Source organism: Sus scrofa, chromosome 12, assembly GCF_000003025.6.
Source record: "Sus scrofa isolate TJ Tabasco breed Duroc chromosome 12, Sscrofa11.1, whole genome shotgun sequence".
Classification (NCBI taxonomy): Eukaryota; Metazoa; Chordata; class Mammalia; order Artiodactyla; family Suidae; genus Sus; species Sus scrofa.
The window spans coordinates 3,619,847-3,632,529 of NC_010454.4; the positions used below are offsets into that span (position 1 = coordinate 3,619,847).

The 12,683-nt window shown below is 52.9% G+C and overlaps 1 protein-coding gene across 2 annotated transcripts in view; it reads right to left on the reverse strand.

Annotated features, from left to right (window-relative positions):
* The window catches only part of PGS1 (phosphatidylglycerophosphate synthase 1), a 39,426-nt gene extending 30,308 nt beyond the window's left edge, over positions 1–9,118 (reverse strand). For both annotated transcript variants that reach the window (XM_021066522.1, XM_021066523.1), the window contains exon 1: positions 8,945–9,118. In XM_021066522.1, coding sequence (XP_020922181.1) covers positions 8,945–9,078 — 134 coding nt within the window. In that variant the 5' untranslated portion in view covers positions 9,079–9,118. The remainder of the gene's footprint in view (positions 1–8,944) is intronic.

Consider the following 12,683-nt stretch of genomic DNA (forward strand, 5'->3'; position numbering starts at 1 on the left):
CCTGGGCTTGCTACACTCCTCCGGCTTCCGGTTACAGGCAGCCACTCGCAAACCAAGGGCTGGACGCGGAACCAGGGGTTGCGGCAAAGCCCAGGCGGAGGCCGGGCTCCCACAGGGCTCAAGGCCACCTTCCACGGAGGAGGGGGGGTCTTCAGCCCAGCGGACAGCCCTGAGAACGGGCGAGATGTGCAACAATCCGTGACCCTGAAGCCCGAAGCAAGCCAAGGGTCTACACCCAGTAGCTAAACCCGGTCCGGCTGAGGTGGACAAGCCACAGCCCCGTACGCGCGATGGATCTCCCGGGCTCACGGCACTTGGCGCCCAGGCCCGATGCAAAGGAAGCCGGGCATCTGCGGCCGCCCCAGGCCACACAGCCAGTCCCCGCACGCGGCCCTCCAAGGAGCCAAGGGGCTCAGAGCAGCTCCCAGAAAGGAAGGTGAGCAAACACCTCTGGCCAGCGGCAACCCTTGGAGACAAGCACCCACCAGGGCCTGAATCCAGGCGCCCACAGGAGGCCCTGAGCGGGCGCCAGCTCACCACCCACCGACCTGGCGGCCTCACCCGCACACACACCTGAAATAGAAAAGAACTCAAAAGAAAAAGCTCAAACTAATTAAACAAAGCTCAAAGCAGACAGCCAGTGCGTGTGCTCCAAGGGACCAACAAGGGGAGCTGCTGGTGCCTGAGCTGCTGCAGAGGTGCCCCAGCACCCCCACACCGAGGGCTGCGAGCCCGGGGATGTAGACCACAAGTGCTCCGAGCCACCTGCACCAGAAAAAACCAGGAGGGTCTCAGGGCGCCCGGAGAAGACACAGCGAGTGCACGGAGGGCAGAGGGGCCCAGTGGCGGGGCTGAGGGCAGCAGCCCCAGGGCCTCGGGCTCTGAGTGCTGCTTCCTGCCCAGTCGGCGTACTGACGGGTTTACTTTCGTTAGAGAAGGAACCAGCCAGCTGGGCCTCTGGGATACACTGGGGAGGAGACCCGACCCGCAGCGCCACCTGACAGTGCCGAGGAAGGCGCTCCAGAGGAGCGGGCTCTTAGAAAGGCCCCGGGCGACGGCACAGACGGGGAGACCACAGCCAGACACTCAGCCTAACTGCAGCACCCCAGCCAAGCCCCGGCCGTTCCCCTTCCATCTCGGCCAGAACCCTACGGGGCCAAGGGCCCGCTCTCCACGACTAACTCACTCCTGGGAACCTTAGAGAAGGTTTGTCCCGGGGCTGGCCACGGCACGTGCTGCCCCGGGGGCCCAGCACCTGCACAAGCAACTCCCCTCCCTCCAGCAAGCTTTACTGAGAAACCCCTGGCCCAAGTCAAAAACCAAACCCCCAAGAGACCCGGGGCGGCAGGGAGCTGTGGTTACTCTACGCAAGAGGCAGAGCTGTCACACTCACCATTTAGAGAACTAACCCTGCACACGCACAGTTTCCACATCAAGACCTGGGCTCCCCTGAATCATCTCTTTCTAGATACCATCTCGCTCCCGTTTCTGGTTACAGGGAGGAGGAAGTGGCGGGGGCTGGGGGGCCAGATAATAAAGTTCTGCCACCCTCTCACTGCTTTACTCCAGACTATGGGGGAAGTTTAGAGAACAGGGCCAGGGCCAAGGCCAGGGCAGGGGGCACCCTGGACCTCAGAGTCAGGCAGCCAAACTTCTTCACTAGAGTCCTGAGCCAGCACAGAAGCAGCAACAAACAAGGCAAAATCAACCCCGGCCCACGATTCTCAAGGTGAACAGGTGAACTGGGTCGGCATCCTCTCCAACCCGCAGGCTCCAGCCACCACCCACATGCTTCAGGGTAAAGGCTCAGCCACGTGATTTAGGGCTTCCTGTGGAATCTGCAGGCGAATTCCTGAGCTGGGGCATGGGCTGGGCCTAAATACCGAGGACACACACCCCCTAGCCCCCACCCCCATCCCCCGCCCCTGACCTGGGGCCCGTCCTTTCTCCACCCAGAGAGGAGCCTGGGCAGATAGGGGTAACTCCAGGAGGGCAAGGTATGAAGTTTCTTCCCACCATCCCTAAAAGGAATCCACAGCTGAACTGCTTTGACCAAGGACAGCATGCAGTGACACTCCTGTCCCTGGGTCAAGGACCACTGCTAGGCAAGGACAGCAGGAGCCTGCCTGGCCTCCCAGGCAGTCCTAGACGGATGATGCACCTGCCCCAACTGATAAGAGGCACAGGACAGCAGCAGGGTTTGCGCTCAAGGGTAGCCAGCCAAGGAGTTCCCATCATGGCGCAGCAGAGACAAATCTGACTGCATCCATGAGGTTGCGGGCTCCATCTCTGGCCTCATTTAGTGGGTTAAGGATCCAGCGTTGCTGTGAGTTGTGGTGAGGGCACTGTCGCAGCTTGGATCTGGTGTTGCTGTGGCTGTGGTGTAGGCCGGCGGCTACAGTTCCGATTCGACCCCTAGCCTGGGAACCTCCATATGCTGCGGGTGCAGCGCTAAAAGGCAAAATAAGATAAAATATTTTTTTAAAAAAAAGAGTAGCCAGCCAAGGGGTTCCCACTGTGACTCAGTGATAACGATCCCAAACAGTACCCATGAGGATGAGGGTTCAATCCCCGGCCTCCCTTAGTGGGTTAAGGATCTGGCACTGCCATGAGCTACAGTGTAGCTCACAGACACAGCTCAAATCTGGCACTGCTGTGGCTGTGCCATAGGCTGGCAGCTGCAGTTCCAATTAGACCCTTAGCCTGGGAATTTCCATCAGCCTGAGACCCTTAAAAAAAAAAAAAAAAAAAAAAAAAAAGAGAGAGTTTCTCTCGTGGCTCAGTGGAAAGGAAGCTAAGTAGTATCCATGAGAATGCAGGTGCGATGCCTGGCCTCATTCAGTAGGTTTAGAATCCAGCATGGCTGTAAGCTGTGGTACAGGTCACAGATGTGGCTTGGATCTGGTGCTGCTGTAGTTGTGGTGTAGGCTGGCGGCTACAGCTCCGATTAGACTCCTCGCCTGGGAACCTCCATGTGCCGTGAGTTCAGCCCTTTAAAAAAAAAAAGACAAAAAAAAAAAAAAAAAAAATTTCGGTTTTTGCTGGCCACACCGAAAGAGCGAGAGAACAGCTGCTGAGATGCCACGAACACATCTACCTGCAGAGGAAGCCATGGGAAGTGGGAGAAGCCATTTCTCCTTTTCATGGGGAGACAGGAGTTTTCCATTCCACCACTTTGAAGTTGCAAGGTAAAAAAAAAAAAAAAAAAAAAAAAGGAGTTCCCGTCGTGGCTCAGGGGTTAATGAATCCGACTAGGAACCATGAGGTTTCGGGTTCAATCCCTGGCCTCGCTCAGTGGGTTAAGGATTCCGGCATTGCCGTCAGCTGTGGTGTAGGTCACAGACGTGGCTCGGATCCCACGTTGCTGTGGCGCAGGCTGAAGGCTACAGCTCTGATTAGACCCCTAACCTGGGAACCTCCATATGCTGCAGGTGCGGCTCCAAAAAGACAAAAAATAAAAATTAAAAAATGAAGTTGCAAGTGTTACGCAGAAAAATTCTGCCACACCTTGTGTTCTCCCTCTGTCTGGATGCGTGCCAGCATGCGTGGAGGGCTGACCAGGCTGCCAAGGGGCAGCTGAGATGCCACCAAGGAAAGGCAACGGCACAGGAGCTCTGTCCCCTGCACTGCACAGAGCACCACTTCGGCGTCCGCACTGGGTGCTCAGGGTCGTGGTCTAAAGGCCCACAGCTCTTTGGAAACTCTACCTTCAGATTCCTGGTACCAACTCTGTGACTTAGAGCCCACCCAAATCTGTACAAAATGACAAAAAGAGAAAGAAGTTTTTAAAAGAAACTGAGCTCTCCGGATTGCAGTATTTTCAGAAACTATTTTTTAAGAAACACCCCGCCGCCCGCCCCCCTGTCATACACACTGGAACGTAAAGAGGTGAGCTGATGAGAACAGAGCAACAGTCATAACACTTCCTGAGAAAGGCTCGAGAAACTACACGAAGGGACCAGACTTCCTGCAGCCCGGGCAGCAGGCAGCCCTCCCTGACTAATGCAAGACCTCACTGAGGAAGGGAAACAGTGTGGATTCCCGTAGGTCACAGAAGACCGAGAGCCCAGCTGCACTCCCACAAGGAGCCAGACAGGGGAGGCCGGCGCTGCCAGCACGTGGCCCCCCGCGGGTCCAGACGACCCTCCTCTGGGCTTGTCCAGAAGGACGCTGACTACATGGAGGGGCCAGAAACCCAGGACACACCTCAGCAGCCAGAGGCCCCAGGCAGAGCCAGGGCTGAGACCCTATCACCGGTTCCACCAATCCAAACGGCTTCCCCCAGCCTGACTTCCCAGCAGCCTTGAAGAGGGCTGGTTTACATTAGTCAGATCACGTGTTTACCAGGGGATTATCTGGCAGAACCCTTTCATCCCAGCTGGTTTCTACCTAGCTACAGCACACAACTGATGGACCCAGGCTGATTCGTGACCAGCAGCAATGGGCTCAGAGGGTTCTCACGTTACTATTCACCTCGTAAAGCTACAATTTCAAAGCCAATTCTTTGCAGATTTTATTTTAATTCTCTGCAAGATTCAATTTTAATTATTTGGGGGAAATCATGTTTTGACCTAAAGACCCCACTCCCACCCATTCTACTGCTATAATAACCAAGAGATGGCTTCACTAAATTCAAATGAATTCCTGCGGAGGTGAAATGGGATCAGCGGCCTAGCTGGAGCCCTGGGACACAGGTTCGATCCCTGACCCGGCACAGAGGGTTAAGGATCAGGCACTGCCACAGTTGCAGCTTAGGTCGCGGCTACGGCTCAGATCTGATCCCTGGCCTGGGAACTCCATGTGCCTTGAGGAGCCAAAAATAGGGAGAGGGGGAAAAAAAAAAAAAAAACCCAAAAAAAAAAAAAAAAACCCTCAAATGAGTCAACTATGTCCCAATAAAATTAAATTTTAAAAAATAAACTTGAATGAGTAAAGGGGACTGGGTCCCAGCATCAGAAACTTCAAAGAAAAAGTAATTTCTGGAAATCTGATGGCCCCTCAGAGTAGAAACTACTTAGAAGTTGAACAAGAGTGTGTGGCCCTGGCATCACAAGGTAGGAAAATCCAACAGTAGGAACACTTTGCTGGTCAGGCCCACTTCTTCCTACTCAGGAAACAGAGGACGCCCCAGCCCCACCCCACCCCGACACACAGACACACCTAGAATAAAGAAAACCGAACTTGGGTTTTAAAAATAAAGACTTCCCTGGGAGTTCCCGCTGTGGCTCAGCAGGTTAAGAACCCAACTAGTATCCATGAGGATGCAGGTTCAATCCCTGGCCCACTCAGTGGGTTGGCGGGGGGCGGGGGGGGGAATCAGGCGTTGCCATGAGTTGGAGGGTAGGCTGCAGACAGGGCTGTGGCGCAGGCCGGCAGCTGTAGCTGCGATTTGGGCCTGAGTCTGAGAATCTCCTTATGCCACAGGTGCGGCCCTTTAAAAATATTTAAAAAAAAAAAAAAAAAAAAAAAAAAAGACTCTTCTATACACATCGCTCAAATTGAGAACAGTTTCTTCAAAAAGGCAAAGGAGACAGAGAGAAAATACTTCCTTGTATGGCAGGCAAGCTCGATCAGAAACGACCGTCCCCTTAACACTCTTCCTACTAGGTCTCACCTCCTCCAAGTAACAAGTCAATTTTGTGGCGACCGATGACTCCAAGAAATGACCTCAAGTTTCTGTCTCCCTCGCGTGCACACCAGATCCGCCACGCGCATCTGGAAGGGGGAGCGCCTGCACGTGCTGAGGGTCGGGCCCCAAACTCTTCATCGTCCCCTGCACCCGGCCCTCCTCTCTCCGCGTTTCCACGCATGGGCCCCCCAGGGCAGAGGCGTGACCTGCTCCCTCGGCGCTCCCCCTGCGCACCCTCCACCGGAGCTGCTTCCAGCCCAACCCTCGCTTCTCTTTCCACGGTCCCTGACTTCAGAGACGTTCCACCGCCTCAGGCACAGGGAATCTCAGCGCCCGCCTCCCTAGGTCTCCGTCCAGCTCCTCTCTCTCCCTGCAGCCCCTCCTCAGCCCCGCCAGGCAGCTCCGGGCAATGGTCAGCGCCTGCGGAACCTCAGGGCTGCTCCGGGCGGCCGCCACCATCATGGACCCACATCACCGGCTCCCCTTCCTGGAACACTGCCTTCCCCTCCTCACGAAGCCCATGCCTGCAAAAGATCACCACCACCAGGAAGCCTTCTGTGACTTCCAGGTGTGCCTCAGGTGCTGCCATGACTTTTTCTTCTTTTTTGTCTTTTTAGGGCTGAACTGGTGGCATATGGAAGTTCGCAGGGTAGGGGTCAAATCGGAGCCTACAGCCACACCACAGCTCACGGCAACGCCGGATCCCTAACCCACTGAGTGAGACCAGGGATCGAACCCACATCCTCGTGGACCCTGGTTGGGTTCATTACCACTGAGCCACAACAGAAACTCCCCAAAACCTTTTCTACCTCACTTGACTATTATGGTCTGTTGAGGGGTCTGAGCACCTTGAAAGTGGGGCTATCTTTTTGTTTCCTTGGAACCTACTAGCACGGCACAGCAGGGCTCTATCTGTGCACCCGAACAAGCCAGTGACACCAGCTGTCCATGATAATGAGTCTGATGCCTGCTGAAGAAAAACAAGTTTTTCTGGATCATTAATTAGAAGTAATTTCAAGTAGCGTTCTCGGTTCCGACAGCTGTCTCTAACTACAAGGAAACCACCGCAGTAAAGAACCGTTGTTCCCTCTCGGCCAATCCCCAAAGCCACGAGGATTCGCCAGGGACTCCAACAGTTGAGTCAGATCGGCAAGCTAAAATCTAAAATAAATTGAGTTCGTGACTACGCAGAACTATTATCAATGAATCAATGATCAGAGTTACAAGAAACCACATCATTCGGGGAATGAGGAATTGGGAGGTGCAACTGATCAACGGAGAAGAAACGAAAGTCAGCAGCCAACAGAGGTGAGTGGCCATACAGACATGAGTAACCCCAAACACCCAGGCCACAGAGAAGCAGAAAAAAATCTGCAAACCGAGTGAGGGAAAGGAAGGATCAGAAACCCACAGTGCTCATCAAAAGTAATTTAACAACACTGCTCAAAGCCTTTCTCTTCCCTCCTCACATAGTGTCATCTCAAGGACTATCAAACACATGTTTCTTTTTGTCTTTTCTAGGGCTGCACCTGAGGAGGTTTCCACGCTAGGGGTCTAATCAGAGCTGTCTACACCAGAGCCACAGCCAACACAGGATCCGAGCCGAGTCTGCCACCTACACCACAGCTCACAGCAACGTCGGATCCTTAACCCACTGAGCAAGGACAGGGATTGAACCCACAACCTCATGGTTCCTAGTCAGATTCATTAACCACTGAGCCACGACGGGAACTCCCTCAAACACATATTTCTGCCATTTGTGTTTCTGTGTTTGTGAATTAACTGAGTTCCTGGTTTAATTGCTGACCCGGAGAAACAACTCTCTCTCACCTTAACCAAAAAGAAATGTGGAGCCACAACAACTTTGGAGCCACAACAGCTGTGTTCACTGATGCTATTTACGGGAAAAAAAAAAAAAAAAAAAAAAAGACTTGGGGACATCAAATCAGACTATCCCCACTCCCCCACAGTCCCTCTCCCCCATAAACACTCAAGAGAAATGTCTGTCTTAAAAGAACTTGTGGCAATTGCCCCAACGTCCTTTAGCAATCAATCTCAATGTTACACAATGATTAATCATGAACTGTTTCTTGTATCGTTTAAATACATACGGGGAAATGACAAAACGATCTAAACATATTGTCCTTGAGAACATTTTTTTCTGAAACTTTAAACCAAATCTCTCAGTGGTTTGACGCCAGGATGTAGAAGTCATATGACTTCACTACTCAACTGAAAGAACAGGTCTTTCCCAAGCACGAATTACAGAAGTGGGGGGGGCACCTCCTCTACACCCCACTCCCACTGGGTTCGCTCGTGTGAAATTCAAAGCACTTCTGATCACTCAGCTTCCAAGAGTTCCGTCCTGTGCTGATTCCATCACAAAAAGTTCCCCTAAGTCAAACTTGAATTTTTGCTGAAAATCTGCCAACGTAACCCAATATGAAGCAAGTCCCTTTCCATACGTAGAATCAGCACACATGACTGGACCACAGATCTCTGTACCAAAGGCCAGGAGGTCAACTCTCACCCCAGCAGCAGATAAAAATGCTTCTAAGACGGGCAAAAATTCTACAAAAGGATGTGGTTCTAAGATTTTTTTTTTTTTTCTTAAGGAACAAGTGTAAGGCTCGAGTTCAGGCTCGAGTTTTTCTAAGAAAACTATCTGCACACAAAAGAATTCCTATATATACACAACAGCAGCAGGCCTCTTAGGTCAGCATGTCCTTGACAAATGTTTATTTTGAAAGACCACTGCCTGAACGAATTGCTTCAAAGCCTGCTTCACCATTTCCATAACTCACTTCAGTACTTTTCCAGAACACAGGCCCTCTGAAAGGTCTAAGGGGTTTCGAGTGGTTCCTCTTCCCTCGCCTGAGTACGACTGACTCAGGATTGCTTCACAGCCCTCTCTGGCAGGATATGAGAAATGCTGCACGCACAGAATCCCAGCAAGGCTGATTCACTCCCGCCAAGTCACCTCGCAGCCAGGATTACTTAAGGAAAAGACCCCTCCGGACCCAAACAGTGTCTTTCGCGAAGATTCTCCAACACTCACACGCTACAACCCAAACCGAAGCACGAACTCAGCCCCCACCGGGAGCGCGCACACAGCCCCTCCGCTCCAGCGGACGCGGACCAAGGCCGGGCTCGCCCCCCGCCCCCGCGGCCCTAGGCCACCGCCTCCCGGGAAGCCGGCGGCGAGGCGGAGCCCTGGGGCCCAGGCGGGCCCGCGCGCTGGACGCGAAGGGCTCGCTGCGACGTCGGGGACGCGGGGTCGGGGCCGGGCGCGCCCGCGGCCCGCCGCCCTCTCACCTCCTCCGCCGGCGGTCCCGGTTTCTGCCAAGGCGGTCGGACAGGCGCCCCAGGAGCGCAGCCAGCCCGGGGCGGCCAGGCAGGAGGCCCAGCAGGCGCCTCCAGAACACCGGCCTTGCAGCCGCCGCCGCCATGGAGACTCGCCGCTTCCGCTTCCGGCGCGTGAGAACTTTATTGACAACGGCGCGCGCGGACACGGGCTGCGCGCAGCGGCCGCAGCGCAGAGGCGGCCCCGCCCCGCAGCCTCAGTTTCTCGCCAGGTGGGCACAGGTGTGTGCCGCGCGCCAGTGTCAGGCCACGGGGGAGCGGGGCGAGAGCACTCGCATCCCCGGACTCGGCCTCGACACAGGATAGGGCTGGAGGGCGGGGAGCATCACCTGTCAGGTCGCAGGAGAGTTCCGGCTGTACCTGACAGCCGCCGGAGCCACCCCCGACACATCCCAAGGTGTTAGGTAGGATGTACAGTACTGGGTGACTGCTGACTCATCTGGGCTCACTGAGCACAGAAAATCCCCACCAGACCCAGGCGGACCATTTTCACCTTGTCAGCCCCCGAAGCCTGCAGCTCCAGGGCACAGAACAGCTCAGCCAGGGAGTTCCCGCTGGGGCTCAGAGGTAACAAACCCGACTAGTATCCAGGAGGACGCGCGTTCAATCCCTGGCCTCCCTTACTGGGTTAAGAGTACGGTGTTACCGTGACCTGCGATGCGGCTCATATCCCATGATGCTTCGGCTTAGGCCGGCAGCTGCAGCTCGGATTGTATTCCTAAACTGGGAACTTCTATATGCCGCACCTGTGGCCATAAAAAGAAGAGAAAAAAATACTAACAGCTCAGCCCAGCCAGTCTAGGTTCAGTGAAGAACCCTCCATCCACCCAAATGCGTACACGTGGCTATGACCCGCCCCTGAGAACTACAGCTCCATGGCCAAAGAGGCTGAAAGAGCTCACCCGTGTAGCCAAGAACACTTTCTGTAGCTAATTTTAAAAAGGAAGAGTTGCAGTATTGGGAGAGGCAGGAGCGATGACTCTCCTCTCTATCATGTGCTTCCTTGGCAGGAGCCACACGTGCAAGGACTTGGGAATGGGAACGGATTAGAAGATGATCATATCCAACTTATTCCAGGGAAGTATTGTGCGGTTAAAAAGCTATGGCCACACTAGATACAAAACATTCTGAATTCTGTTTCTAACGAATTATGCCAAAGAAATCAATTACACCTCCATACACGAAGGTTCATCTCAGCATTGTTCATGTCAAAAGTGTGGAAGGAGTTCCCATTGTGGTGCAGGAGGTTAAGGATCGATGTTGCCATAGCTGTGGCATAAATCATAGCTTGCAGCTGCGGCTGGATTTGACCCCCTCCCTGGCCTGGGAACTTCCCATATGCCACAGGTGCAGCCAAAAAAAAAAGTGTGGAAGCAATCAACAATGAGGAAGTCGCTTTGGAGTTCCCATTATGTTCAGTGGTTAACGAACCCAGCTAGCATCCATGAGGACTCAGGTTCAATCCCTGGCCTCCCTCAGTGGGTTCAGGATCAGGCATTGCCGTGAGCTGTGGTGTAGGTTGAAGACTCGGCTGGATCTGGCGTTGCTGTGGCTGTGGTGTAAGCCAGTAGCTACAGCTCCAATTCAACCCCTAGCGTGGGAAACTCCATATGCTGGAGGTCTGGCCCTTAAAAGACAAAAAAAAAAAAAAAAAAGAATTTCTAAATTGTTTACAATCCAGGAGTATTTCAGATTTAAATTTTTCCTTTAAGTCCCAATAGCTTTACAAGTACAAGGTGGAATTTGATTCACCCCTTCCAAGTTAGAGTGGTGAATCATCGACTTGCCTAATTTCCAGGAACTAGAATGAAACCAGCCCTTGCTCAGTTCCACTTTTGCATGACGCCTGGTACAGGGTAGTTGCAGGGTCAAGGTGCTGAGAGGCTGCACCGTGATGCTGGGCGGTGAGGACCACATGGACCACAGGAGCATCCCAATCATCCTAAATGGAGCTGGCAGCTTCGTTCTGCACGTGGTGCTTCTCTGGGTGAGGCCTTCCGTGAGGCCCATCGCCCCATCCCACTGGGAACTTCTGATCTAAAGTAAACGGCAGCAGCACACAGAGATATTGACAGGACGGTAAGTTAAACTAAGACGTATTTACATTAAGTATAAACAGCAGGCAATGACCCCAGTCCTTCCTAAAGCCACACGCTGAGAGCCTCTGGCCTTCGTGGCTACTTTGAAACAGAGCTACGACCAGAGTGAGGCAACTACGACTTTGCCCTACAACACGCACATTTAGAGGTTGCAAAAATTTTAAATAATTGGTTTTCAGAGGTTGAGCAATTTTTCAAATGGTTACATTTTTACATGATGACAGTACAAACACCCTTTCCTCCAAGAGGTCTCATCTAGGCTAGTTAGTGAGACTAAGCAGAGGAGATAAAAGACAGGCCCAGATCGTCGGCCTCGGAGCGCCCTACCCTGCTTGGAGGACAGGCAGTCTGGGCAGAAACTATCAGAGCCACCGGCTGTTCTCAAGTCGCGCCTGAAGACACTGAACAAGGATGCATCTGTCCTTGAAAACCCCCTTGTGGCCCAGAAGCCCATCCGCAGAGTCCCCCCTCAGCCTGCTGAGCTCACCCACCGACTTCTCGTTAGTTCACTTGCTTCTTCCCAAACAGGAGATGCCAGGGTGAGAATGACAGGATGGATGCACTGATGACGGAGGTCGTGTCTTCCCAAACGGAAAAGGAAACCCATTCATGAAAAGGAGAGTTGACGTCAGGGAGTGGTGGGCTGCGGCCCCCGATCGCAGGGCTGCTCTCGCAGGCAGGAAACACCAGGAAATCCTGAGCCAAGGGCCCGTGCCTCACTGTCTGTGATTCACTCCCTGAACTGAAAATCATGCCCATGTAAGAAGAAGGCCCCTCCTCCCCCAGCTTGCTGAGTGAGCGAGGGTCTCTCCAAACACAAGGCTATTGCAAATTCAAGAGGCAGGACAACAAGGGCCTGTCTAGACCACAGAAAACTATAATCAAGATGTTGTAATAACCTATAAGGGAAAAGAATCTGAAAAAAAAAATTATATATACATGTGTAAAAAAAACCAAAAATATATACATGTGTAAGTATAACTGAATCACTTTGCTGTACACCTGAAACTAACATGACAATGTAAACGAGTTCTATTTCCATTTTTATTTCTTTTTTTTTAGGGCCACATGTGTGGCATGTGGAAGTTCCCAGGCTAGGGGTCAAATCAAAGCTAGCGCTGCCAGCTTACACCACAACCACAGCAATGCCAGATCCTAGCCACATCTGCGACCTGCATGCAGCAATGCCAGATCCTTAACCCACTGAGCGGGGCCAAGGATCGAACCTGCATCCTCATGGATACTAGTCAGATTCACTTCCGCTGAGCCATGACAGAAACTCCTATTTCCATTTTTTTAAAAAAAGAAGTAGTTCCTTGGTGGCCTAGTGGGTTGAGGATCCTATGCTGTCCATGCTTTGGCTCGGGGCACTGCTTTGACATAGGTTCAATCCCCAGCCTGGGAACTTTTGTATGCCACAGGCACAGCCAAGAAATTAAAAACATTTAAAAATGTAGGTGTTCCCATTGTGACACAATGGAAATGAATCCTACTGGTAATCACAAGGTTGCAGGTTCAATCCTTGGCCTTGCTCAGTGGGTTAAGGATCCGGTGTTGCCATGAGCTATGGTGTAGGTCTCAGACACAGTTCA